General features: G+C 39.2%; 7 protein-coding genes across 39 annotated transcripts; 4 read left to right on the plus strand and 3 right to left on the minus strand.

The window, feature by feature from the left end:
* Positions 1 to 87: 87 nt before the first annotated feature.
* Positions 88 to 4,991, plus strand: Atf6 (bZIP_ATF6 domain-containing protein ATf6). 4 transcript variants are annotated; one of them, XM_031992526.2, is made up of 9 exons: positions 88 to 360; positions 757 to 917; positions 1,029 to 1,226; positions 1,311 to 1,474; positions 1,550 to 1,757; positions 1,851 to 2,422; positions 2,510 to 2,664; positions 2,738 to 3,333; positions 3,423 to 4,991. In XM_031992526.2, the coding sequence occupies exons 2-9, from the start codon at positions 839 to 841 to the stop codon at positions 3,806 to 3,808; spliced, it is 2,358 nt and encodes a 785-aa protein (XP_031848386.2). In that variant the 5' UTR covers positions 88 to 360; positions 757 to 838; the 3' UTR covers positions 3,809 to 4,991. The 4 variants fall into 4 exon arrangements, with proteins under 4 accessions (XP_031848386.2, XP_031848385.2, XP_031848387.2 ...); XM_031992525.2 differs by having other exon boundaries at positions 88 to 253; XM_031992527.2 differs by lacking the exon at positions 88 to 360 and having other exon boundaries at positions 367 to 917; positions 1,851 to 2,049; positions 2,128 to 2,422.
* On the minus strand, positions 4,526 to 6,818 carry LOC116433913 (sulfiredoxin-1). Of its 6 annotated transcripts, none has more exons than XM_031992560.2 (6): positions 6,677 to 6,818; positions 6,136 to 6,464; positions 5,686 to 6,059; positions 5,447 to 5,610; positions 4,779 to 4,998; positions 4,526 to 4,691 (listed from the first exon to the last, which is right to left on the minus strand). In XM_031992560.2, exons 1-6 carry the CDS (start codon positions 6,761 to 6,763, stop codon positions 4,543 to 4,545), a joined length of 1,323 nt encoding a protein of 440 aa, XP_031848420.1. In that variant the 5' UTR covers positions 6,764 to 6,818; the 3' UTR covers positions 4,526 to 4,542. The 6 variants fall into 6 exon arrangements, with proteins under 6 accessions (XP_031848420.1, XP_031848419.1, XP_076228527.1 ...); XM_031992559.2 differs by having other exon boundaries at positions 5,447 to 5,631; XM_076372412.1 differs by lacking the exon at positions 6,677 to 6,818 and having other exon boundaries at positions 5,447 to 5,631; positions 5,686 to 6,076; positions 6,136 to 6,285.
* On the plus strand, positions 5,450 to 12,994 carry LOC116433903 (uncharacterized). Of its 10 annotated transcripts, none has more exons than XM_031992518.2 (5): positions 5,450 to 5,586; positions 7,805 to 7,875; positions 7,940 to 8,302; positions 8,375 to 11,357; positions 11,439 to 12,994. In XM_031992518.2, the coding sequence occupies exons 2-5, from the start codon at positions 7,844 to 7,846 to the stop codon at positions 11,655 to 11,657; spliced, it is 3,597 nt and encodes a 1,198-aa protein (XP_031848378.2). In that variant the 5' UTR covers positions 5,450 to 5,586; positions 7,805 to 7,843; the 3' UTR covers positions 11,658 to 12,994. The 10 variants fall into 10 exon arrangements, with proteins under 10 accessions (XP_031848378.2, XP_031848383.2, XP_031848376.2 ...); XM_031992523.2 differs by having other exon boundaries at positions 7,964 to 8,302; XM_031992516.2 differs by lacking the exon at positions 5,450 to 5,586 and adding an exon at positions 6,943 to 7,088.
* An 822-nt stretch (positions 12,995 to 13,816) lies between these two features.
* TFAM (mitochondrial transcription factor A) lies at positions 13,817 to 15,452 on the plus strand. Its single transcript, XM_031992573.2, has 4 exons — positions 13,817 to 13,953; positions 14,211 to 14,583; positions 14,666 to 14,764; positions 15,073 to 15,452. The coding sequence occupies exons 1-4, from the start codon at positions 13,895 to 13,897 to the stop codon at positions 15,280 to 15,282; spliced, it is 741 nt and encodes a 246-aa protein (XP_031848433.2). The 5' UTR covers positions 13,817 to 13,894; the 3' UTR covers positions 15,283 to 15,452.
* On the minus strand, positions 15,445 to 17,198 carry LOC116433919 (uncharacterized). Of its 2 annotated transcripts, XM_031992574.2 has the most exons (5): positions 16,806 to 17,198; positions 16,563 to 16,724; positions 16,213 to 16,293; positions 15,894 to 16,138; positions 15,445 to 15,773 (listed from the first exon to the last, which is right to left on the minus strand). In XM_031992574.2, exons 2-5 carry the CDS (start codon positions 16,669 to 16,671, stop codon positions 15,483 to 15,485), a joined length of 726 nt encoding a protein of 241 aa, XP_031848434.2. In that variant the 5' UTR covers positions 16,672 to 16,724; positions 16,806 to 17,198; the 3' UTR covers positions 15,445 to 15,482. The 2 variants fall into 2 exon arrangements, with proteins under 2 accessions (XP_031848434.2, XP_031848435.2); XM_031992575.2 differs by lacking the exon at positions 16,806 to 17,198 and having other exon boundaries at positions 16,213 to 16,262; positions 16,563 to 16,714.
* Positions 17,199 to 17,279: 81 nt separating this feature from the next.
* Positions 17,280 to 20,492, plus strand: Caf1-55 (chromatin assembly factor 1 p55 subunit). 2 transcript variants are annotated; one of them, XM_031992563.2, is made up of 5 exons: positions 17,280 to 17,444; positions 17,959 to 18,457; positions 18,553 to 18,810; positions 18,894 to 19,221; positions 19,313 to 20,492. In XM_031992563.2, exons 1-5 carry the CDS (start codon positions 17,426 to 17,428, stop codon positions 19,490 to 19,492), a joined length of 1,284 nt encoding a protein of 427 aa, XP_031848423.1. In that variant the 5' UTR covers positions 17,280 to 17,425; the 3' UTR covers positions 19,493 to 20,492. The 2 variants fall into 2 exon arrangements, with proteins under 2 accessions (XP_031848423.1, XP_031848422.1); XM_031992562.2 differs by lacking the exon at positions 17,280 to 17,444 and adding an exon at positions 17,511 to 17,752.
* A 21-nt stretch (positions 20,493 to 20,513) lies between these two features.
* Slob (Slowpoke binding protein) lies at positions 20,514 to 25,559 on the minus strand. 14 transcript variants are annotated; one of them, XM_031992539.2, is made up of 10 exons: positions 23,522 to 24,058; positions 23,195 to 23,359; positions 22,802 to 22,971; positions 22,406 to 22,671; positions 22,030 to 22,324; positions 21,864 to 21,955; positions 21,302 to 21,427; positions 21,102 to 21,175; positions 20,957 to 21,004; positions 20,725 to 20,852 (listed from the first exon to the last, which is right to left on the minus strand). In XM_031992539.2, coding segments are annotated over exons 1-10 (1,635 nt in total). In that variant the 5' UTR covers positions 23,920 to 24,058; the 3' UTR covers positions 20,725 to 20,851. The 14 variants fall into 14 exon arrangements, 11 of the variants coding, with proteins under 11 accessions (XP_031848397.2, XP_031848402.2, XP_031848400.2 ...); XM_031992538.2 differs by lacking the exon at positions 20,957 to 21,004 and having other exon boundaries at positions 20,582 to 20,852; XM_076372406.1 differs by lacking the exon at positions 20,725 to 20,852 and having other exon boundaries at positions 20,859 to 21,004.
* Positions 25,560 to 25,694: the final 135 nt, after the last annotated feature.

The following is a 25,694-nucleotide window of genomic DNA, read 5'->3' on the forward strand; positions in this document are numbered from 1 at the left end:
CCTTCTCTTCGTTAAGCTTGTGGGACTCGATGTCACACATGTTCTGAATTATCGACTGTGTCAAAAATCGAAGATTTTGCTCTACCTTCCACGTCTAGGGAACGATCAATAGAAAAACTTTATCTCCGTTCTGCATATCATTTATAAATCATGTATACTATAACTTGTGCCAAGAATGCCTAAATCGGTGCCCACTTGGGCACTCTAGTGATACTTTCCTCACGAAAAGTTTCTCTATATCGAATGTAAATAAGTAAGTACCTTAAGTAGGTATTTATTTACAGATTTTAGTTCCAAAGGAACCTTTTGGTGGAAACATGGACATCGAAGGTTCGAAATAGAAGTTTCGCTTCTATAAAGGTACCCTTATGTGGGCGTTTTATTATTGGTGGTATCACTGGTGTTTTTTATTATATTTTTTCTTTAAAAACATCACAAAAATCGCAACTGAGAATTATTAATGTAGATCGTTAATTTGATAAAAATTAACGATCGATGATATAGTCAATCGAAATATATTATACGCAAAGTATCACAATACAAGAAACTACACACCAGCATCGAATAGTAATTTTTGTGTGAACAGTTGTATTTGAGTACTTGGAATGGACAACTACTATTTTAGCCGGCGTAGCTCATTATTGTTGTTGGTCCTATTATTGTAGTATGCGTTTTTGAAAATTAAACAGCTAATGTCGGGAAGTGTAACTTATTTAAATAATTAAACACCGGAAAGTCTATTTAACTTCTGTTTAGATTATTAATGTATCTGCCGTACTGACAGGATTAAAGGTTAATATTTTTATTTCAACAAAAACGGTTTCGCATTTGGTGAAATATGTTGATAAACCAAGATCCACAGTGGAATGGTGTTACAGCATCTGAGATTCAGATATTTCCAGATCTTGAATTAATGGGTATGGTATATACTGTTTACTATGAAACAAGATGCTTAAAATTCTTATGGCAGTCTACATGTTAAGTTGCTTTTATTATTGTAACTTAAACAAAGATACACTTTTTTCCAGATGGCGATTGTTTACCTCTCTCAGATGATTTATTTCAGTCTTTAAGTTCTGAATTAAGTGTTCCACTTTTCATAGAGGATGAAACACCTTCCCAAATAGAGACTGATTTCGACGATCAAATCACAAATGATGTCTCTTTCGGAGAACATACATCGTGTCTGGAAGATTTTGATGTCCACACCTTCCAACAAAGTCCAAGTATGTTTTTAATATCTTCCTTTTTCTTATAAGTTGACATTTGATGAGAAAGGTATAAAGTTACGAATTCTACATTATTTTTAGATATCAATTCAAATTTTACTAATGATGTCAAAACAGAAATTAAGTTGGAACCTGCCAGTCCTTATATGCAATTGCCATTATCTCCTGTATCAAGCCATTCGGAATCTAGTAGATCTGAATCTCAAATGGAAGTGGACTCTGTTATTTCATTATGCGATTTTAAGGTCTGCTAATTGTTAAATCAAGTGTTTTGATTCTTTTCCGTAGTTAAATATTGTCTGTGCATTAATTCCTTGCAGCCAACTCCAGAGACACCACCAATTTCACCACCTCAAAATATTTCTCCATCTACATCTCCAGAGCCAATCTTTGATACAACTATTGGAAAGCAAGTAAGATTGATGCCTATTAAATCTCAGGATGGAAAGTGTACAAAATTTGTTCTTTCTAAAGCAAATTCAGCTAAACACGTTCGAGTTCAGCCAAAGAGAGAGTCTACAAATAATGGTAAAACAGTATTCTTAAAATAAAAATAATAAAAATAATTCGTTATATAGTATCAATAAATTGCACGATACAGATTTACATCTTGTTTCTCAGGACAGCCTAGGAATACGATTTTGTTGAACTCACAGAATTTTGTTACATTCGCACAGAAGACTAAACAGAATTGCACATCATACCCTTTTGTGACTCATTTACTGTCAACCGACGGAAATATCAAAGCGCAAAATTCAGTACAGTTCTCGCCGGTTCAAATAAAAGCAGAAGCAAGTACAGCGCAAATATCACAAGAAAAGTACACAAATACTGCAGACGTATACATTCCAGGAAGAGAATCTGGTATCGGTGTCACTGATAGATCTTTGATTCTTAGAAATGATACAAATGGATGCACCTCTATAGTTATGAAAAATGACTCGCCTGGATGTAGACCAATTTTAATTAAAACAGAGCACTCGAATTACACTCCAATTGTCATAAAAAATGAAGCTCAAAGCGTTAATTTTACTGGACGACAAGAAAATGAAATAAAAGCATTGAAAAGGCAACAAAGAATGATAAAAAATAGGGAGTCTGCTTGTCTTTCTCGAAAAAAAAAGAAAGAATATGTATCTTCACTGGAAAAACAAATTTGTAAATTGCAAGAAGAGAACAAACAACTAATGATGGTGAGAGCTTTCATGAAATTAAATATTCATTCGTTAGCTATAATTTATCTTAAGATAATAATTATAATGAAACTTTGTTTGCGTTAGGAAAATACAAACCTGAAGCAGAAACTGTCAGCACTAGAAAATACAATGGGCACTAACAACAAGCATAGAAGTATCAATCTAAGTGCAAATAAAAAGAATGTTGCTATTCTTTTGGGTATGGCTCTTATGATATCCTTAAATGTCAATACTTTCAGGTAAGTTCATAAACATTTCTATAAAGATTTTATTATTGACAGTAGTAATTGGTTTTAATCAGCTCTCTTGCAGTAATGTTCTCTCGAAAAATAATCATCTGAACGTGTTGCCTGTTGACATTACTACTAATACACCGTACATAAGACATGGGAGGACGTTGTTGTGGACATCAAAGGATCAAATTCAAGAAGATCACAAAGAGAGTTTCCGTAAAAATATATCGGTGCTTCAACCCATGTGTCCCATGTATATAAATAAAAGTGAATCGATTCGTTTGGATTACGAATTGAGGCGTTGGATCGGTGGAGATTCCGATCAAGATAACAGGATTACACCGAAGAGCGCAAAGTTCGACGCGAAATTCTTAGAAGGATTATTATCGTCGCCGTACGTGATGCAAAAGAAAGTTAAAGAAAAACATAACGCGTCACGGAAAACTAAGGCAGAAATGCTTGGTAAAACAACGGGCTCTTCGATATCGAACGCGGTGGAAGTTTTCTCTCCGACGTTGAAAGAGCACGCATCTTTGTTTGAAGCTTTAGGTAGAAGAGACGATACGTTCTACGTCGTTTGGTTTAGCGGAGAGCATTTACTTTTACCAGCTTCGAGGAAAAACAGCACGGGCAGACCGAAAATGTCATTAGTTCTTCCTGCATTGCCTACGAATGGTAAGAGATGTTCTATCGAAAGATGATCAAAAGAAACGAAGCGTCTTTGTAGTCGCGATCTATACTATTCTTTTCTTATCGTTTCACAGAAACGTTTTCAACGCCTGCAAATCACATAACTATGATGCAAATCGATTGTGAAGTTACTAATACGCAATTATTACATTTACAACAATCGGTAATACCGAATCATTTGAAAAACAGTAATAGATCTGGAAATCAGACGCGCCAAACTCCTGTGACTAATGATATATCCAACAGTGTGACAGAAGATCTGACTAAAAATTATAGACCATACTTTATCAAGGAATCTAGCCAGAAAATTTTCCACAAACGGAATTTAAAAGATATCTATGAATTTAACGTACAAGAGATGAAGCCCGAAATCTCGCAGAAAGGCACGCAGAAAACAGAATCGTCAACGAAGTTTATGGGATCACAAAAAAACAAAAATAAAACTATCTATAACGCATAGGTTAATCTAATGTTGTGCTTTAATCTACGTTGAAATGCACGCACGTTTACAAACTCGATTGTTTGGTAAGATAGATGAATAAATTAATATCATTATTGTATAAATAAATGATACGGAACAATAGACGAATATAATAACAAGATGAATAAGTATCATCTTTTAAAAAGTTTATAACATATTCGTACGGAGAATAATATTTATATATATATATATGTCTAACGAGAATATTAAAAATTTTATTGAAAACATACAAATGCGAATATGTTCAAGCTAAACTATGTGTCTACAATGATTTGTAGGTACATATGTCCTATTGTATATTATATACATTAGGACAAATTTTCTCGAATGGTACAATTTGTAAGGTAAAGTAACACAAGGAAAATATAACAAATAAAATGAATACATTTGTTAATTAGTATGCTGTGATCGTACTTTAATAAAACTTAGATAATTACGTATCTAATTACGTATTTAAGATTTCTAATTTTTACACATGGCAAGAGTGTTAAGTTCGCATTCATATTTGAAAGTGAAATTTTATGTATGTATGATACAGATGTAAAATAAATGATATGAGAAGAGCTAAATGATCTGAAAGCAGAGATTTTCATTGGAGTATTTTTTAATACTGGCACAGCACGGAACTGGTAGTAAGTAGGAATACTTTCCTTATTCGTTTTTACAAAGGTTTCTGTAAAGCACCTAGAAGACGAGTAAAAACAAATTTGTATTTATTTTAAAACTGGCGTGGAACCACCAAGGTATGTCCTTAAATCTGTTATCGTCGATTGTATAAGCTTAGCTTTGATGTATGGTCTTCCCAGTCTCTGATGGGCCGTGTATCGATGACAACCACCAAACGAGTAATAATAATCACCGCCTATAATGAAAAAGAACAGAATAATGTACAATGAACCGTTACGCTCATATCTATTTACAAACTAAATAAAATCAAAGATCATATTACCTTCGCTGCCTTTAATCCACAAAACATCGATCGGTGGCACAGAGGATTCTGATTCAGGACTCTTTAATGTGTTCATTAAACTTTCAACTTTCTCTTCGTCGACGATCGGGGGAATGGGTCTGATAATTACATCCATTGGTACATCGTAAACCTCAGCGTTTACATCGGAATGAACACTTGTGGGGCTTCTATTACTCATTTCGGAAACTGAATCTGAAAACTATAAAAGTCAGAAAATGTTGAAAGGGAACCAATTGCAGACTAGCCGTACAAAAACATTTTCGAAGCGATGCCGAGGTTGTTTGATATTATTTCAGTCTAAAATACATTTTAATTAATATAGGAAAATATGTAATATTCTTGATTGAATACATACTGTTCGGTAAAATAACGGTAAACTCTGAAATCAGTGAACTATAAGCAGAGATATTGCAGCATGCTGTGTAATCTTGTGATGAATCATAGAAAAACGGACTCGAACTACCAAGTACAGTAGGTAGTATCTGTTTAGTTTGTACAGTTGACATAGGAGGGGATGAGTTATCAACTTAGGTGGGGATAAAGATAATTATATGAACGTTGCTGGAGAGAGAACGCTTCCGTGAACATTTTTAAATAATATATAATATTAATAAATTTGTTAATACCTATGGAAGATAATATCATACTTTTTGTAGTGGTTCATTAACTAGGAACGAAATTATGTACTTTGCCAAATCTTTGTATGCATGGGCTTCGATACTTTCTGGAGCAGAAAATACAACTGGTTTACCATTGTCGCCACTTTGCGCAATATTTTTGGATACAGGTATTGTCTGTAAGATTTTCACACCTACACAGAATACATGAAAAGCTATGAACAAATGTTAGTATGCGTTGAAAATTACATAAACTTAATATTTAATACCAAATTCTTCGATCTCAGTCTTCATTTCATTATCATAAAGACTTATTTCATTGTTACACTTAGTACACACAATGCTGCTCATATTTTCTACAATTCCAACAATTGGAATGTTCAATTTTTTAAACATATTAAGTCCCCTTCTAGTTACTTCTAAAGATGCCTTCTGAGCTGTAGTCACCAACAATGCTCCAGTGACTGGGATATTCTGTATTATTGAAAGATGCGTATCTCCTGTTCCTGGAGGGGTATCGATAATGAGATAATCCAAAGGATCCCATGCTACTTGATACAACAATTTTTCAATGGCACTCATTACCATCAATCCTCTCCAAATTACAGGAGATTTATCATTGATTAAGAAGCCCATGGACATGCTACGTACGAAGAAGAACTATAGGGATTAATTGCAACAACTGATAGACGACGCAGAATACCAAATGAAATGTTTACCATTTTACTCCATAATTCACAACTGGTTCTATAAGTTTGTTGCTGTTAATCACAGGAGATTCTCGTATATTCATCATTAGAGGTACACAAGGCCCAAATATATCGGCATCGAGTAGACCAACAGATTTTTGCGGTTCAAGAACTTTTAAAGCAGTGGATAAGTTCACAGCAATTGTAGATTTGCCAACACCTCCTTTCGCAGAAGAAACAATAAATATCTGCTTGACACCCTTCAAAGGTTTTTGTCTTGGGAGGCCACGTGACATTATTTCTTTTCGTTTCGCTTCAATTTCTTTTTGCTTTTGATCATCATGATAACCAATGGGACTCTAAAATGATAGAAAGAGAAAAGTAAGCTTGAAACATAATTCTCTCTACTTAAAAATGTTATACATTCGAATCTTTACACTACTAATGTTAATATACGTATCAGATCTAAACACGTGCGTCTTGAAACAATGAAATTACATAAACAAAATCGAATTTAATAGAAGAAAAATAGCGGTGAATTATGTTACAATAATTAAGGAGTTGTACATACCAGGAATAACGAACGGTGATTATTCGCGTTCCTATGATTCCATCGGAAACGCAGCAAACATTTCTTAGAGGCTAAAGTCGACAACATTTTCGACAAGATTTTCGCACTAGTATACTTAAGTATGTATAGAATTGTTTGACGACACAGGCCATCTCTCTAACCTTACATTTCAAATCGTACAATCATCAATAGGATTGAATTTATAGTCTGAAAAGATACTTCATATGATTCGGCGAAATATTTTTACAATCCAATATCCGATAGTTCAATGCTTCATTTGTGTGCATTCGAATAGCACACTTTTCGAAGTTTCATTTGGATCCATTGAAAATTTTGATGGTTTTCGTTGAAAGTAACTGAGATGTTTAACGCGAGGGCGGTACAGTTTTTCGTTACTGTGAAGTACATATCGGTAATGCGATGGATCTTATGCTTTTTTCTTAATATAAATATGTGAATGTAAGTCCTTATCTCCCTTTAAATTAGATTTTATAATGAACTTTTAATTTATATTTGAATCTGAAATTGGTTATCAATTTGGTATTTTGTAAACTACTTTATTACCTTATAGCGTTAATATCGTTGTGTTATAGTTAACCTAGATATTCAATTACAATATACAGTGACTTTCCTCAGTTGAATAAATCGTGTTACACGAAACGGTTGATAAAATTTCTCGCGAAAGAATCGTGTGTTTGAATGTTTTTGTCGGTGTAATCATTCGATGTGTTCATATAATTCGATACTATATTCGTGTAACGAGGAATCACGCGTAATCGTTCATATAATCGATTCGATTCATAATTTGATCGATGACATAGTATTATTTAATATCTTTCACATGTTAAACAATCAATGATTCGTATGCTATGAGTAAACTAATCGAAAAAGGGAAATCGGTGATTAAAATTTAGTGCATTGTGTTGGATCTATGTACCCTGATAAAATTATGAAGTCGTTATGTGATAGTGCGTTTAACATATGCATTTTTTGTAAACTAGCGCATTTTACTACAAACACGTATGTATCTCGTGTTAGTATTATAATAAATGGTTAAATGTTACACGATTAAATGTCCATTGTTTATTAGATGTAACGTAATCTAAGGTTAAGTTCTTATTTACATAGGCAAAACGTGTTGCACTAACGAGTTAAGGTGTACGGAATATGGGCCTAAACGCAGCTGTACAAGCTTTAAAGTGAGTAAAAGACAATTTGTCGAGTATTTATGCCTTTCTGTATATTCAATGTTTTTTGGGAAAGTTATTCAATTTGTACACTTATTAGAAAAGCCGAGCCACTAAAGGATAAAGTTCAACGTTGTAAAGACCTTTTAAATGATAGCGATGCATGGGTATGTCAGCAGCAGTTACAAAAAATATATCAACAAGTGCTCATATTGGATCTGGAATACGCGTTGGATAGAAAGGTAGAGCAAGAACTTTGGAATCTTGGATTCAAGAATTACATAGCAACTCTACAGTCGCAAGCAAAGGATAGGAAAAATCCTAAACGAGGAGAGTCTCAGGCGTTACTCAGTTGGTGCTTGGAAGCAGCAAGCGGTTTTTATTTAACGTTACTACAAGAAATTTGTACAGCATTCGATTTAGATTTACCGTTCAGAAGGTAATTGGACGAAATCCACTAAAAGTATGAAATATTTTCGGACAATAAATGTACATAAGACTTATTTCGTAGGAAAGGCTATGTTTACGGATGTACTTCGCCGTGGAAGGCTGTCGAGAACCTGTCGGTGCCTCATAAATCGTCGTGTTTCTACGCGTGCCAGTATTGTCTAGTACACTTGGGAGATATTGCTCGTTATAGGAATGAGAGTAGACAAGCGGAACTGTTCTACAGACATGCCGTATCATTGTCACCATCCAGCGGGCAACCGTACAATCAGTTGGCACTTTTGGAAGCGTCGCGCGGCAATAAGTTGGGAACCGTGTTTCACTATACGCGTTCCGTTGCTGTGAAACATCCGTTTCCCGTCGCCACCACGAATCTAGCGAAAACATTATCCTCTGCTTTAAACGACACCTCTATAAATGTCGAAGGTAAAACTAAATTAACTTCCCAGGAATACATAGCAATCTTCTTGAAACTGCACGGTGTTATTCATAATCTTGGGAACCTGAAGACCGCATCTATATACACGAAATTGTTGACCGAAACGCTAACAGCTTTAGTGGCGACGGAAAGTTTCAGTTCCTGGATGCTCGTTCAAATGTTTGTAATTAATTTGTACGCGTTGGAACATACGACAAGTGTCGTTATGGGCAACACCGAACCACTGAGGAACGAACAGTTAACGTTCGACGAAAGAATAGCCCGAGACTGCATCCTGGATCTGATCGCGGGGAGTCTGTCCGCTTTATTGTTGCCAGTCTATACGATCAAGAATTCTATCGTCGAGTACTTCGCTTTGCCTTCTATAAAACTGTGCCTTGATTGGATTCATACAAAACCCACAGTTTTGGAAGAAGCTGCTTTTACATCGAGACTTCAGATCTGGCCCAGTCTTTGCGTCTTACTAAATGCCTTACAGAATTGCGTAGTCGATTTTGCTTACGATCAATACGTTAATGTACCACTGCCAGAAGATCGTGATTTACAAGGCTTCTTGCCGCTGGAAAAGAGTTTCGAGTGTCTGAAATTTACGAGTACCGACTTGGAGGGCGACGCCGAGACTTCCAACAAGTTGCGCGCGGTCCGTATTTTACGTTTGGGTCATTCTCTGGCACAGTACAGAATCAATGGCACTGCATTGATCGCCGTTACAGGAGGAGAGGACAAAGGCGACAAGAAATTTAGTTCGATGAGCGAGGGGAACGGGCCAAGCAACGAGCTGATGAAAGAACTGGAGGAGCTCAGTTTGAACAAGGAAAGGCCGTGTCCGTTCGTGTCGGCTAGTCCGGTTCTCTCGGAATCTGCCAGCAGTAAAAGCTCCGCGGACGTCGACACGCTATTGGAGAGCACGCTCGACAAGAAAATAGGGATTTTGAAACCTCAGGGTTCGCTGGAGCGGAACAAGGATTCGTTGACTGCTCACGCGGAGTGTAACAATTTCGAGGGTAACACGACGGCGGCTCCTCTCCCGAGGAAGCCAAGACAGAACATAGCGATGCAAGCTATTATGCGTCGCGCCGAAACTGAACAGAAACAAGTGACGTTCAAGAACGTCTCGCCGTTGGTCGTCGACGAAGAAAACGAGAAAAAGGGTAAAGTTGGTTCGACCTCGCCGGTGAAAAGTATGCCCGCGGGAAACAAGAGCATTCCAATTATCGGAGAAACCTCGAAACCGAACAATCTACCTGTGGCGTCGACAGCCGCGTTGACCAATTCGATTCAGAGCCGCTTACCATTGATACCCTTCTCGACGACGACCGTGCAAAATCCAATTGTGTCGCCATCGAACCAACCGAAACCAGCGAAAACGCAGCACGTTGTCTCGCACCTCTCGCAAATTAATAATCTCCCTACGAAGGAGCAACAGACCGGGAACAACCAACCCATAGCGTCGGGTATATCTCAATGCGTGGGAACGATTTGCTATCAGAGTCCACCGTTTAATGTACAAAATCCACAGTTTACAAAAACTTATATGACCAATCATATAGGAAACACGGGAAATTATCCCGTGCAACAAGGACAGTTCGCTTCGAGCTCTGGGCAGCAGTCGATACCTCAGAATATTAGTTTGCAACACGCGTCGAGTCAAAGTAGGCCCCTGCATCAACGATTGCAGATTCACAATATGCACCAAAATACGTTGGTGCATCAAAACATTGGCCATTTTCCATCCTCGAGCCAACAGAATATAATATCAGCTATGTCGCATAATATTAGTTCTCAACAGAACATAACGATGCAGCAGCAGCAGCAGCAGCAGCAGCAGCAGCAACAGCAAGCTCATAACTTGGAAGTTCAGCAGCAAAACGTTGCAAAGTCCGGTCTTCGATCAAGTACAATACCTTTACATAATCCAGTCAGTTTAACCAGTTCGGGCATCGTAAATGCTTCAGCGTTGTCGACGTTAAATACATATCAGAAGAATCTTCATCAGAACGTACCGTCGAACGCGCCGTCGAACGTACCGTCGAACGTACCGTCGAACGTGCCGTCCAACGTGCCGTCGAACGTACCGTCGAACGTGCCGTCCAACGTGCCGTCGAACGTACCGGCGAACGTACCGGGAAGCTCGTTAAGTCCGACTAGCACGTCGAGCTTTCACTTTCATTTCAACCAAAGCGATTTCAATCAGAACGCTTTCGGTCAAATGTCGCAGAAGCAACTGTCCTCTTCCGTGTACAACAAAAGTTCGGACCTTTTAGAGTTTTCGTTTCCGAATCAGATGGGCATGCCGAGAAGCCAATCGCAGCTCGCGAACAATTATCCGCTGTTCCATAATTACGAGAGCACGAACTTCGGCTTATGGAAAGATAAATTTTCTCAACAGTCGCAGATCTCGGTACCTTGCTGGGGCTCGAGCACAGCCGGGACACAGTTGCGCGGCAAAGATACAACTACGATCGAGAATTTCCGTAATTGGGAGGACTCTGTCAGCCCTGGGAACACGGTCTCGCAATTGCCGGTGAGATCGAATTATCAAACCGATTCGCAGCACGGCAAACAACACTTCATCGGCGGAAACTTTGAGCACTCTGCCGCGCGAGAGGTACGCGTTAGGTTTATTTTGAATACCGAATACAGTCCGCCGACTGGACGGTGTTACCAGGTTGTGTGTATTTGTTCGCAGATGGACTTGAAATCTTCTCAGTCGATCAACACGGGGAACACTTATTCGCTGTTCAGCAGTAACAACACGTGGGGTTCGAGCTCGCAGGCGTGTAACGTATCGAATCAAGATCAGACGAAAACTCGACTGAGTCAGCAATCCTTGTGGTCCGGACCTGGTCCGTCTCCTTTGGAACGGCTTTTGGAACAACAGAAATCTTTACGCGAAGGAGGTACCTGAAGGAAAGCAATACAGAGATTTTATCGAAATATATTGGAAAAGAATTTATTCGATTTGTGGATTCAGCTACCGAAGGGAGTCCAGTAAAACAACGTACCACAATAAATATCGGTTGTTCGATGAGAATGTTAAATTTGTTACAATGCAACAGCTACCATGAGGTTTCAACGTAGCCGTTTAGAAATTCGTTTAAATCGAACGAATAATTCATACGTCCAAAGCGTTATGAAATACGCTCTAGAAAATACATAGGTATTAATACCTTACGTTACTTATTGCGCGCATGGTAGAAAATGAATATATTCTGATGGTGTCTGTCGCACTATGGATTTTTGTCAAAATAGTTCTCTTAAATATATTAAAGAACAGTTGGTTGAAATATTTTGAATCGCTTAGGAGAAAGGAAGATTCGATAACAAAAGAATTCGTTGCGATTCGTTGCGATTCGTTGCGACTCGTGTATGAGGAAGATACGGTACATAGATTCGATTGAGCAAGCAATTCATGTAATCTGTGTAAATCTGCATTGCGAAAGAGACGCGTATTCGGTAAATTTAGTATCTCATTCGTCAGAGGCAAAGGAAAACATTTAAAAGACATTATCCTTGTTCGTCTGTTTTCTTTCTTTTTCTTTCTTTTTCTTTTTTTCCTTTTTTTTGGTTCGTTTTTCCCTTCTTTTTTTGTCACCTACGCGTGACATTGTAACCGTAAAGACACAATTCTGTTTGTACACATACGTAAGATGCAGACGTAATTATTTGTTAATATACTGTATTCTCTATTTACTACTTCTGAATTCGCGTATACAATTAAGTTCTCCAAGTTAATTTGCAATAATTGCATACGGCTTTTCCCTTTAAATAAATGTTTCATCATTTTCATTACGAGAAAAACCGCATATATACACAGAAAGATACTTCATGTAAACATGCAAAGTAGCCTGTTCCTTACGAGAAACTAAAAGGTAAAATAATTTTCAAAACCGACGTGTAAATGATTCTTTAAATTTCAATAAAATGAATGACGTGTAATAGTGTCTGCGAAAGAACTCGATGTAACAAATGCACAGAAACAATAATTTTACCTAAGAAATTGAAATTAAGGGTTCATTTATTTGCAAATACACAATGTTACAAGTTCAACGAAAAATGTGTTTGAATTCAACCATTTCAAATTCATTTTGATTTATTCTTACTTTATATTTTATTTTATCTATTTTAATATATACTTTAACGCATTGACTGTTGTGCTTAATTACATGGACAGATGTTCTATTTTTGTTAAATAGTAATCATTTACTGTACTGTATCCAAAAAATACAACTGCAATGAATACAATTTCGAATTAAACTCTTCGTTTCTCTTAATATAATCTTAGTTTAAGAATATAGGATACGTACATGTAGATATTTATGTTACAGCACATTTTTAAAATTCTGTTATTGCAAAGACACGTTGAAATTTGTTCAGCTTTTATTAAAGGAGACATTGAGTTCCTGTGAAAGCAAAGATCATGGACTTTTGCCAATCCATCTTGTGATTTCTATAATTTCACCTATTTTGAGTATAAGATTTTGGTTTTAACGGATAACAACGTTTTGGATTTTGCTTAGGAGGAATTGCTTTATTATTCTTTGTTTCTATTCCACCTATAAGATCATAATGAATCAGAGTAAGTATGGTATTGTATCTATAAGTCTGGCGCTGTATCGTACGAGTCTGTTGCTATATAATTTATGATTGATATTGATATAATCACTAATAATTAGCAAACCCTGTCCCCTGTACGTATTAATGTAAACACAAGATATCTCGTTTCAATGCGTAGCGTATATGCAGCGTACGTAATAGTTCTACCAGATAACATTTAAAAATTTCAATCGTCACCGACAGATTTCAAGAAAGAGAGGGAGAGAGGAGAGAAGAGAGAGGAGAGTGGAGAGAGGAGAGAGAAGCAACAGCTTTCCTTATTATCGAGTATTAGATATCTCGTTGAACCTTTTCAATTATACGGGCAATATTGTACATTTATTGACTGATTCGCAGCGCCAAACTTAAAATGCAGATGTTGGTATTTAATTCTTTCAACATGTATTCCTCCGTTTCTTTTATAACCTAATAATTCTCTACAGCGAATGATCACCGTCTTTTTAGTCAAAATATACGTATGCCGCACGTAGTGTACACATAGGTACTATAAACTTACAAGAGGGTAAAATAAAGGATTTTTTATCTTCAATGGCAGGTTTTGGAAAATTTATGTCATTTATTGATTCGAGAAGCTTTTTATATACGAGGTAAAATTACTTTTTATAACATGGTACCGATATTCTTATAGGTTATAATACAGTATTTAGTTAGCGTTTAATAATAATTGTAAACGTGTATAAATGTTTACTCATATTAATGAGTAAGTGGACGTTATTTTCATTAATAATTAAGTATTAATTCATTATTAATAGTTACAAAGACTTTTATTCTTTGTCCGTAATATAAGATGCTCTTTAGTGTAGTTTTTCTTACCGCAAACGAGACTTGTTGTTTATTCTTTCAGAAGCTGCACGTTGAAATTGAGTCAATATTTAGCAACAAATGCAACAACAGATTCAAATCAAGTGACACTTCCACTGAAGCCAAAGAAACCATTATCTAGTTTTCTCTTATACGTAAGGCATATTAGACCAGCGTTAATAAAAAGTAATCCTAATATAAAAGTTACCGAAGTAGTGAAAGAAGCTTCCAAAAAATGGGCTGAAATGGAACCAACGTATAAACTAAACTTCAGCAAACAGTATGATACAAACTATAAAATATACCTTGAAGAATTAAAACGGTATGTAGATTCAATAACTGAGGAACAAAAATCGCTAATGTTTGAACAGAAGAGTAAACGTAAGGACAGATCTGCTACATTAGAGATTAAACGGGTAATTGTACCAGTATATTTAAATCTTTATAGTGTAACATTTGTTGTATTCTTTGATCGCTTTAAAATAAGTGTATTTACAGAAAATAGAAATATATAAAAAGCCAAAAAAACCAAGAAATGCATTTCTAATATATATGGATAAGAATAAAAAGGAAAGAGGATCAGATATAAATGTCAAGGTATAGTAAATTTTTGCGCAATGAATTATTCCAGAAATAATTAAAAAGAATCAATGTATAATCTAATTGCTTTGAGTGCAAAAGGTTAAAATAATTATATATGATGAAGTATAAACAGATACTTAAGATTAACAGTTACTTAAAAATCAAAGTAAATTCATTTTAATAAGACACAATGGGTTGGATTGTACAATTAATTGGAAGGTGAAAAATCTGAAAGCATAAAATAAAATTTCTAAAAAATTTGTTCTATTTATTATTCTTTTTTATTATATTATTTCTTACATTTTTTAATCACTTTCTACTAGGATTGGATAAGTGAACTGTCAAAAAAGTGGAAAAATATGTCACACGCAGAAAAAGAGCAGTATCGAGTAGAGGGAACAAAGTTGATGGAGCAATATAAAAAGGACCTAGTCGCATGGGAAAAGGAAATGATAAGTTTAGGACATCCAGATATTGTAAGACATGCAAATCGTACAAAACATACATCTTCTAAAGGAGAGCAGAAAAGTTGAAACATAATAAAGAGGTGTAACTATCTTGACTTAAAATTATAAATTACAATCTAAATTTACATCTATTAAATTGTATTATTTGTAAAATTTGTAGTATTTCATTTGTGGATGCATTTTTAACATTGTAGAAATCAATAATATGCAAATGATAAGAAGTTTAAGTCAATGTACGATGTATATTCTTATTTTCTATAGAACTTTTACATAATTTGTTCCAATAAGCGCTTATTTAGAACAGTTAAAGTATTGGTTGTACATAAACAATGAAAAAGAACATAATGTATTGCAGTAAAGCTAAAAATGTATAAAGCCAAATCCTGAACCATTGTGTGCAGCACTGTCATAAATTTTTTAAATTGATAAGTCAATTGAGGTTTAATATTACATAAGATCAAAGCAGTATAGAAGAGATTATTGTCTTGTGTTCCTCGTCTATTTGTAACAATGTACAAACGAACCAACATTATTGGAAGATATGGTATAAAAAGTGTCTGAAATGTTCAATCAACCATCATATTTCAAAAGAATTATTTGTTATAATGTTATCAGAAATGTATAGGGATACTATGAAAAGAAATATTGTACTTGATATCATAAAAATCGATAATTACCTTCCCAAATAAGTAGTCCAGTTCTAACACGAGTAATATGTTCACAACAAAGGCTAACAATACATAATTTGTACGATTTATTAGCACTGGAGGTACTGAAATACTTGGTTGTGCAAGCCTATTATCGATATGCTCTGTTTTTGTTCTGGCATTGTCACATTCATCTCTTGGAGAGGTCGATATATTGTTCCATGTGTTATTCGACTCAAAAAAGTTTGTACCCTTAATTCTGTTATCGGATTTCTCTATAAACATATAAATAAGTGACAATTGCAAACATTAAAGACAAAAAAGTACATTTGATATTAAAATGCATTACCTAACGTCAAACCATTTACATTCCGTTGTAACTTTTCTTCTTGCATCCCTCTACACAGAAATGAAGTTTGACTAGATGTATCTAAATACAAAATTAATAGTATGATATAATAATTAACGAATAATAGCATTCCAAACAAATGATTTTTAGTTTTTCATTTCTGTTACGCAAAACCTGATTAATAAGTAAATTTCTACAGACCATAGAATCCAAAGATCATGGAAATGTAGAGAAATATATAAGCATTGATATTTAAGGAGCAAAAGCAACAATTTGAAATCTAACCGAACTAAAATTTTCTTCTTTCTTAACTGGCTGGAACGTACAGTTGGAATGAAAATATTATTTACCTTCTATTTTGGTATCACCATTTAAACCGGTAATTTTTAATAAACGTTTTTCTGAATTTTCCAAAATTCGTCTTCTCCTCGCGTTTCGTTTAGCGTCGGTATCTTCCATGTTTTTCACTTGATTTCCGTCAATTTGTTTGCGATTGAAATTGCCACGTTTTCCTAGACAACAGTAAGAATATTTGTTGACTTTTGTCCTTGAAATTGTAGCATGCTAAAATATTCCGGAAATTATGAAATTACTTTTGAAATGAAGAACGATCTCTGTAGACAGACGTAAATACGACTACGGTTTGTCGGGTCACTTTACACTTGCAATCTTATATATGTCGTAAACTAAATATTATCGATCGTACTCATAATATTATTAACTTCTTCTATTTCTGTTGCTCTATTTTGCGGGTGTCCAGATACTTTAATTTAATGAACAAAACACGTGATCCAGAGGAATGTAGCGTACAACAATTTGACATGTTCGACGCTCACCGAATTGTTCAAATACGCAACGTAAATAATCGAAAACCACCGACCGAAGGCAATTCAATGTAATTCTTGTTAGCGCGAATAGATTGAAGTTCATAAACATTCAGATGTGCGATACGATTCGTATACGAAGCAAAGGATGCGATGAGAGGCATTTTAAGGTATGTATCGCAAATAAGGTTTCGCTTATTCTCATACGTCGCGTCGTATGACAATTGTATAGCGATTGTGCGATGAGAACGCAGCGTATATATTTAAGGCATTCTAGCAAGTACGCTTGCATTTTTGATGAAATCCGGCTGGGCTTCGCGGCTTTTTGGCGGGTTAAAGGTTTGGACAGTATTTTTCGTATTACCATAAAGATTTAACAGAACGCAAGGATGGGAGATAAAGACGGCGGTAAGAATAAAATACGTTGCTACGTATCCCTTTTACGTTTCCTAATTGTTCGTGTATTTAGAACTATCAGACGTTTGCTCAAAGGACGCTTTCCGTATTATGGTAAACAAGATTGCTCTTCGCAACGAGTTCACATGGATTTATTTCTGCTAGAACGTGATATTAATTCCTCGAAATCGTCTAATTTAGTAGCGATATTTCATTCGAATTGGGAATGAAGAAAAGAATCGTTTCGTTACCGTAAATACGACAGATTTGAAAGAAAAACTTTCGTCCGATGATCAGCAGGTTATATATCATGGCAAAGGGTATAATGTTTTTGTCGATCGAGTAGCAATCAATTTTTCAAAATCGTTTCTTTCATGGCAGATTGAAAAGGTGGCTCTATTAAATACTTTTGATAATCGTGTGAAAACGTCAATGGGTCTATTTCACCTGTTTAATGCTGGAACCTGTTCCGATATTGTCTTATACCCGGCGGCTGTTTTATTCTATATTCTTTGCTTGTTTCCAGAGACTTTCGACGATGCTGTAGAGGAAAGAGTTATTAACGAAGAATACAAAATATGGAAAAAAAATACACCCTTTTTGTACGATCTTGTAATGACACATGCCCTCGAGTGGCCATCCTTGACCGCCCAATGGCTACCCGATGTAACTAGACCAGAGGGGAAAGATTACTCCGTACACCGCCTTATATTGGGTACGCATACCTCCGACGAACAGAATCATTTGCTAATCGCTAGCGTTCAACTGCCAAACGAAGATGCTCAATTCGACGCGTCTCATTACGACAATGAGAAGGGGGAATTTGGCGGATTCGGGTCTGTTAGCGGGAAGATTGAAATCGAAATAAAGATAAATCACGAAGGGGAAGTGAACAGAGCACGGTACATGCCGCAAAATCCATGTGTCATCGCAACTAAAACGCCATCCAGCGATGTTCTCGTGTTCGATTACACGAAACATCCTAGTAAACCAGACCCGAATGGCGAATGTCAACCTGATCTGAGGTAAGCGTGGAACGAGAGGAAAAGAAAGGGAGAAGGGTTTATCCGTCTTTGGTAAGATCTTTCTAAGAATTTGACTAACCGCCGTTTGTGAACAGATTGAGAGGACATCAGAAGGAAGGGTACGGTCTATCGTGGAATCCTAATTTGAACGGATATCTGCTAAGCGCATCCGACGACCATACGATTTGCCTGTGGGACATTAACGCACCGCCAAAAGAAAATCGAGTTATCGATGCGAAAACTATATTTACAGGACACACCGCTGTCGTCGAAGACGTGGCTTGGCATTTGTTACACGAATCTTTGTTCGGTTCAGTTGCGGACGATCAAAAGTTAATGATCTGGGACACAAGGTACTTGGACAGCGGCTGGCACGCGTAGCGATTCCGAACCGCGGTAAAGGTTACGCGTTTTGAGAACGTATTTCTGTTGATAGGTGTAACAACACGAGTAAGCCAAGCCATACTGTCGACGCTCACACAGCCGAAGTGAATTGTTTAAGTTTCAATCCGTATTCAGAATTTATCCTTGCGACCGGCAGCGCCGATAAAACGGTGGCACTCTGGGACTTGAGAAATCTCAAGCTGAAACTACATTCCTTCGAATCTCACAAGGACGAGATCTTTCAAGTTCAATGGTCACCGCACAACGAGACTATATTAGCTAGTAGCGGTACAGACAGACGTCTACACGTATGGGATCTGAGTAAAATTGGCGAAGAACAATCTAGCGAGGATGCAGAGGACGGTCCACCCGAGTTATTGGTACGTTCGATTCTACTCCGATAGAATCGAAAAGCTTTAATAAACAACTAATCTATCGCTCTCGTTTGCCCACAATTTGGAATTGTTACAGTTTATACATGGTGGTCACACCGCGAAGATCAGCGACTTCTCATGGAATCCAAACGAACCATGGGTGATATGTTCAGTGTCGGAAGACAATATAATGCAAGTATGGCAAATGGCGGAAAACATTTACAACGACGAAGAACCAGATACGCCAGCGAGCGAACTTGAAGCGGGTGCTTCATAAATCGTGAAAAAGAATCAATTAAATTATTTGATAATGAAATTTTCTATGAATATAGATTTCAGCCCGCGTGAAATCATTCGAGCTAGCATAAGAAAGACGTTAAGACGAATTTGTACGTTAAAACGAAAAGAACATCAAGAAGCAATAATGTCTATTTTTACTACCGATCTTGAGGCCCGTTTACGCATACACGATTCTAGGATAAATCAAACAAGCGGCGAGCATTTCCGTCGAATCGTCTTTTTATTTTTTTCATTTCGGGTATAGGCGAAATTTTCCTTTTCGGGTGTATTTACCCTGGTAATATACAATGGTAATCAGGGTACAGATTTTAAGTAAAAATCTGGACTACTGCCCCTCCACGGCCCAACATCTAAAATGTGTATAGTATATAGACGCGTGCCAGATTGAACGTACACCAGTGTCGCACCTCGACCGATCTTCCACGCATGGAGCGACACCCTCGTTCGTATTTTAGAATCGACGATATATGCGGATTTAACCGTAACGAACACACACACACACACACACACACAGCACGCGATTGATACAGCGAGAAGTTGTTTTCGTTGGTACCGTTCCGTGACGACGGTTCGAAATCGTGTCTTGTAACCCGAGGACATGTTCCGACCGGCGGAGTCTCTCGTGCTGTTGGGAGAGGGGGCAGGTGACGGACAGACGGAGTACGAGCAGGAGGAGGAGGAGGAGGGAGATGTTCGAGACTCTCTTTTGTTGCTTTAGCGAACGATTCGCGTTGCCCTTGTATATCGTTAATATCGTTAATATCGTTAATATCGTCTCTGCTGCTTCGGAATCTGGTAAAAAAGCATAGTAGAAACATGCGAGAAAAACTCGACGAACAAAAAGAAAGAGAAACTGTCGAGTCTTGGATGTGTCTGTAAAGTACTATTTCACAATAATTCTCTACATTTTTCATAGATACGGGTGTCTTGGGTGTGTTTTAATATTTCAAATAATAAAATGGACCGTACGCATGCGACTTATCTTTATTTTTCCTGCTCTATGCGTTTCGTCGTTCCGTTATGTTCCCTTTGCTAAATCTATCTCGCCCCGTGAAATCGTAAAGAATTCGAATGTGAAACTCTCGAATGTGTTTGGCACTTGGTACAGAAAGATAGGAATATATAATATACATATGTATATAAGATACTCGAGAAACAGCGACTACGCGTTTTCCGATCGAATCGTCGCGTCTCGAAAAAAAACATTGTTCCCATGGAATTATACAGCCGTGTTCGAAAGCTCGTTGTAGATTTCGTCGAGCAGCGAATGTTCGCAAACCGTGTCCGGTCTGTGCAGAGACAAAGCATCGACATCGACCATGTCCAAGCCCGAGACTCTGGAAAACGGAAAAAAAAGCGCAGACATGAATCGCGACGGTGAAGACGCCGTCGAAGAGGAGGCTTATGGCGATCAGTACGGATATCCTGGGTTAGTCATTACCAAAATCTGCGCGTTAAATACACGTCGCTTATAGACCGCGATCTCTGTCTGTTGTGCATGCAAAATGAACGTTTATCAAGATATTACAGAAAAACAGGCAAACACGAATCGAGTCGATCGCTCGAGAACGCACACCATTCGTTACCTCTTATTCAGGTTTTGTCGTTTAATCCCATCGAGCAAGTTTGCGACCGACGGTGTCAGTGACGGACGAAATATCTGCGAGAGAAGAAGGATAATACGGATTCGGTTAGGCTTGCGCGTCAATTGTTCGATTGGTATCGTAAGCAGATCGAGAGTACAAGTACGCCGGCAAGAATGCGGTTCCGGAAGAACGATCCTTACCGTCACTGGTGCGCACCGCATTTCGCGAAGATCGATGTTTCTGAACAAGTCGTGAACTAGAAGCTCTTCGATGTTTCTTCGCCGACTAGTTGGCTCGCCGAATATGTACTTCAGTAGCTCGATCACCTGCGCGCGCGCAAACATTTTAATCAGTTTCCTCGCTCGTGATTACAGTCCGTAGCTTCTCTCGGGCCCGTCGAGACGATCGAGCAACGATCGATTCCTCTTTCTTCGACCGAACATTGTCCGTTCTTGCAACGACCGCTACTCGCGAGTATCGCTACCGTTATCAACGGGCCCGCGAAAACACGGACCGAACGACGAAACGTTCTTCAGCTGGGAGAAAATAAAGAGAACGAAGAGAAGCGAGCTATCGAGAATAGAGAAACGGATCAAAAGAATTAACCGAAGAAAGAAATTAAATTAACCAAGTAAGAGAGGAAAGGGAAGAGACAGAGAGAGAGAGAGAGATATAGATAGATAGATAGATAGATAGATAGAGAAAGAGTGAGAGAGAGAGAGAGAGAGAGAGAGAGAGAGAGAGAGAGAGAGAGATTTATACTTGTGGATACATTTCAAGATCCGAGAGATGCATGGAATTCGGTTTAAACGATCGCAATTCGTAACCGGCGCACATTTCAAATAGCATATGACCTAGAAGGAGATTGAATGTAACGTCAAACATTTGATCTACGGTACGAGGGAAGAGGCGTCAAGTTTGACCTTACCGAAGGACACGATGTCGATGGGAGTAGTCTGTGAGATTCGCGAAGCGATTACTGGATGTATACGGCTGGTGAAACCGAGGAGCGTGTTCTCGAGGCCGGCGAGTCGAGCAACGCCGTTCTGAACGAGCACGTTGCCCGAATGTAAATGCATCACCATCGGGAACTCCCTTTTCTTTAGAAATATCAACGCTTCCAACACTTGGCGGCCCATTTGCTGAATCTGAGGCAAGGGAAGTCCTTTGCCGCGAGCCGCGTACTTTTGGCTCCAATCCTCGTTCCAGCCGGTCCTTTCGATCTGCCGAACACCGAGATCTCGTCTCAGCTCGTCTCAGCTCGTCTCGTCTCGTCTCGCCTCGCCCTTCCAACCTATACTCACCCCGTATATCAAGTCTTTCAGGCTACCTTGACTGATCGGCTGAACCACGATCACGTAATTCTCGCGTTCGTATTCGAGAAAATCAATGTCGAATATAGGGCATATGTACGGATGTTGTAAGGCCAAAAACAAGTCGCTTAAAATGTTCTTTGTCAGCGAAGAAACGATCAGCGAGCAGTTGCTGCTCAACGGAGCCAAGGTGATCAGTCGATCGGTCTTCAGGGAAACGTCCCTCACCGCGAACCAATGTTTGTCCACTCTCGAGCCTGAAACATCGCGCGAGAAAGAAACGGGCGAGTCAGAGATTGACGAGAGTTCGTCGGATTTTCCTCGGCAGGCGATACGAGGAGAAAAGGGTGGTAGCTGCGGCGGAGGGAAGGGAACTCGAGAGCTTACCGAGATTATTCAGCTGCTTGACGAGACTATAGCGCGGCGTTCTTCGGATATAAGCCTGGCAAATTGATAAAGCACGATCTCGAGATCTTTTCTCCATTTCCATGCACTCGCCGACATCCTCGCAAACCGATGGTCCGTGGCCCAATGCCGTGTAGCTGTGCCTTCCATTTCTGTCTCGGACACGCGTCAAATTCGTAATCGTCAAAATCGATCAAATCTCTCTTCTCCTCCGATCGCTACATTCGATCCTATCCTCGCGAACCTATCGCGAGTCGTTTCTTATATTCTCCCTTTCGTGTCTATTCGCTCGACCGTTGTAGAATCATCGTTCTTTCTCGCGAGAACCAAACGGAAAACAAACGGAAAGGAAACGAATAGAAATTAAAAGAATACCTGTCGGCCGGCTCCGAATCATTCGAAAAATCGAACCGTTTACCAGCGGCGTTTCGATCGGGAGAACGATTTCTCGAATTATGCCATTGATGGATTAGGTTCTCGAAGCAACGATTACAAACTGGATCGGTCTCGTTCGCGTTGCCAGCGACCAGCCATTCGTTTCTACGAGCGCAACCAAGGGTTTCATCCAATAAGATCAGTTCTCTGCCGATAAACTCCTCCATCCCTCCGTTTGCTTAATATTACTTTTCTATTCTCGAATGCGAATGCCAATAAGAATAAGAATAAGAATAAGAATAAAAATAACAGTAAGAAATGAATCACCCAAACGGCCGTTCCCAACTCGTGGGTATTCGTTTTCCTCGAAACTGGGAATTCTGCGAGAAATTCCTGTGACGAGTCGCCATCGATCGATCATCGCGGTTCATCGAATAATTCACTCTCGCACCGACGTCCTCGGAATCCTGATCTTTCGAGTTCGAAGACGCGTCGTTGTTGTTGTCGTTTCCGTTTCCCGATTCCATCGCGATTCGTTTCGATCGTGCTTGTTCGTCGCGGTACGAAGGCACCGCTCGCCGTTGCGCGAACCCGAATCCGAATCCGAATCCGAATCGTTTGTAAACGAACGCGGTTCGAATTTCGAAAGGGCGAAAAGGTCGCGTAATCGAGGGATTCCGAGGAACGGTAGAAAAGAATGTGCCGGTGACTGACAGCCGAGGCATTCCTGTCCAGAGTTATCGTTGGTACGCGCAAGGAACATCCCTATCTTCGATCGCGATGGAAAATCGTATTCTCGTTGTTTTATTATCGTTGGCATTATCGTTGACATTGTCGACGGTCGAGTAGAGAAATTGGCCGAATTACCTTACGTCCGATTCTTTGCAACCTCGTGCGGCGGACACGCGACTAAACAATATTTTCGCTAGATTGTCGATCTTATTCGTCAGCTGATAGCCCTTCTCTTCGTCGCTCTCCTCATCTTCGATGCTCGCGCTTCTTCCACGGCGGAGCGTGCCACGCGCCGATACTATGGCCTCGGAATCGAGTTCGATGGCACTCTGGGTTCTTCGGTTGACGGCGCGACGTTTCCGCCGCGTTCTCGGCCGCTCCTGCCAAAACCTGTCATGCCCGGTAACGTCCGGTTCTTTGTGATCCTCGTCTCTTTTGTTCAAATTCTGATACAGATTGAACATGATCGACTACTACCAGACGGCAATTCGTCCGCGAGTTTTCTTCGTCGAGTCGTTGCCAATAATTCGCAATTGGACGGTTCGAAGAGCAGGCGAACGACGTTCACGGTTCGACGACTGCGGTCTTCTCTCCAGGAGAGAAACTTCACCGTGCCCCCCTCCCCCCTATCTCTTTTTTCTTCTTTCTCCGCGTGTTTTCCTGCGAACTTGGCACGGGTCTATCGAGCTCATGGTATCCTTCGTCGCACCTTTCGTCGGAACCGAAGTCTCGAGAGAGCAATGATCCGAGGGAACGTCGAGCTTTTATCGCCTGGCCTCTTCTTCCGTCTGGTTTTCGTCGATCGTTCGTTCGATTGGTCCCGTTGTTCCACTTTCTTGGATTTCTCCTCGAGCCGAACGACAGTGAAATTAGCCTGGCAACGATGGTTTATAGTGGTCCCCTGTGTGTCGGCAAAAAACTGCCGGAATATGTCAGGTGTATCGTACCAAGCCGATGCGATAGGCCGCGCGAAAACGAACTGGAACGAATAGGAAAAAAAAGTAATCGGGGAAGGGTAGAGGTGCGCGCGGTACTGCGACACTACGAACCGCGCGCGCTACCACCTATCCGCGAAACCTGACTGGAACACCGTCGAACACTGACCACCACCGCCGACTCAAGCTCCAAGCCAGCCCGGCCTGACACACATTCCCGCATTGCTGGCTCAACGGCCGATATATAGTCGGTCTCTCGTCGCGTGTTCCTGTGCGCAATCTCGATCCACCGTTTTACTACGCAACTCTTACCGTCGCGTCGCGTCTCGTCTCGTACCCCTAGTTTAACGTCTCCATGGTTTTTTACGGATTCATCCGTACTGTGACCCGAGCCTCGAACGCTCCAACCACCCTTCTCGAGCGACAGCACCGCGCAGTCTTCGAACAATGCTCCCACCTATCTTTGGAAATATTTCAAGAGTCGAATGCAAAAATGCGACCACGAATTCGGTCGTCCGCGCGCGTCGACTTTCTACGTGTATTCGTCGTTTACCGACAAAAACCTGGGTAAACCGACGCGTCACGAACGATTTCCAATCGAATTATCGCCGTTTCCGCGGAATTTCCGTTATCCGTTTCATCGCACCCTCGTCCCTTTAAATTCGTTTTATAAACATCGCACGACGTAACATCGGAAGAAAATACGAATCCAATTAGATTCGTTTGAAAGTAGGTCAACGGAACACGTTTCAGGTTCCTCTGACCCTGTGGTTGAACTCGAAGACCGTGTACAAACTTTAATCTAGCCTCGCAGTTTTACGGCTGCTCTCGGG

Source organism: Nomia melanderi, chromosome 11 (genome assembly GCF_051020985.1).
Source record: "Nomia melanderi isolate GNS246 chromosome 11, iyNomMela1, whole genome shotgun sequence".
NCBI lineage: Eukaryota > Metazoa > Arthropoda > Insecta > Hymenoptera > Halictidae > Nomia > Nomia melanderi.

Bases quoted from the DNA above. Each gene is read 5' to 3' on its own strand.
- Atf6 (XM_031992526.2), top strand. From the start codon at position 839: ATGTTGATAAACCAAGATCCACAGTGGAATGGTGTTACAGCATCTGAG. The intron at 1,758-1,850 runs GTAAAACAGTAT...CTTGTTTCTCAG, and splicing joins GAGAGAGTCTACAAATAATG to GACAGCCTAGGAATACGATT. The intron at 2,423-2,509 runs GTGAGAGCTTTC...TGTTTGCGTTAG, and splicing joins AGAACAAACAACTAATGATG to GAAAATACAAACCTGAAGCA.
- LOC116433919 (XM_031992574.2), bottom strand. From the start codon at position 16,671: ATGGAAGATACCGACGCTAAACGAAACGCGAGGAGAAGACGAATTTTG. The intron at 16,294-16,562 runs GTAAATAATATT...TTTTGTATTTAG, and splicing joins TGGTGATACCAAAATAGAAG to ATACATCTAGTCAAACTTCA. The intron at 15,774-15,893 runs GTAATTATCGAT...TGAACATTTCAG, and splicing joins TGGACTACTTATTTGGGAAG to ACACTTTTTATACCATATCT.
- Slob (XM_031992537.2), bottom strand. From the start codon at position 23,919: ATGCCTCGGCTGTCAGTCACCGGCACATTCTTTTCTACCGTTCCTCGG. The intron at 23,360-23,521 runs GTGATTCATTTC...TTGCGCTCGTAG, and splicing joins AGTTGGGAACGGCCGTTTGG to AAACGAATGGCTGGTCGCTG. The intron at 21,428-21,863 runs GTATAAATCTCT...GCGCGCGCGCAG, and splicing joins ATCTTGAAATGTATCCACAA to GTGATCGAGCTACTGAAGTA.
- LOC116433903 (XM_031992518.2), top strand. From the start codon at position 7,844: ATGGGCCTAAACGCAGCTGTACAAGCTTTAAA. The intron at 8,303-8,374 runs GTAATTGGACGA...CTTATTTCGTAG, and splicing joins TTAGATTTACCGTTCAGAAG to GAAAGGCTATGTTTACGGAT. The intron at 11,358-11,438 runs GTACGCGTTAGG...ATTTGTTCGCAG, and splicing joins AGCACTCTGCCGCGCGAGAG to ATGGACTTGAAATCTTCTCA.
- LOC116433913 (XM_031992559.2), bottom strand. From the start codon at position 6,763: ATGTTGTCGACTTTAGCCTCTAAGAAATGTTTGCTGCGTTTCCGATGG. The intron at 6,465-6,676 runs GTATGTACAACT...CTATCATTTTAG, and splicing joins ATCACCGTTCGTTATTCCTG to AGTCCCATTGGTTATCATGA. The intron at 5,632-5,685 runs GTATTAAATATT...ATTTGTTCATAG, and splicing joins GACTGAGATCGAAGAATTTG to CTTTTCATGTATTCTGTGTA.
- Caf1-55 (XM_031992562.2), top strand. From the start codon at position 17,722: ATGATCAGCAGGTTATATATCATGGCAAAGG. The intron at 17,753-17,958 runs GTATAATGTTTT...GCTTGTTTCCAG, and splicing joins GTTATATATCATGGCAAAGG to AGACTTTCGACGATGCTGTA. The intron at 18,811-18,893 runs GTACTTGGACAG...TTCTGTTGATAG, and splicing joins TTAATGATCTGGGACACAAG to GTGTAACAACACGAGTAAGC.
- TFAM (XM_031992573.2), top strand. From the start codon at position 13,895: ATGGCAGGTTTTGGAAAATTTATGTCATTTATTGATTCGAGAAGCTTT. The intron at 13,954-14,210 runs GTAAAATTACTT...TTATTCTTTCAG, and splicing joins AGAAGCTTTTTATATACGAG to AAGCTGCACGTTGAAATTGA. The intron at 14,765-15,072 runs GTATAGTAAATT...ACTTTCTACTAG, and splicing joins GATCAGATATAAATGTCAAG to GATTGGATAAGTGAACTGTC.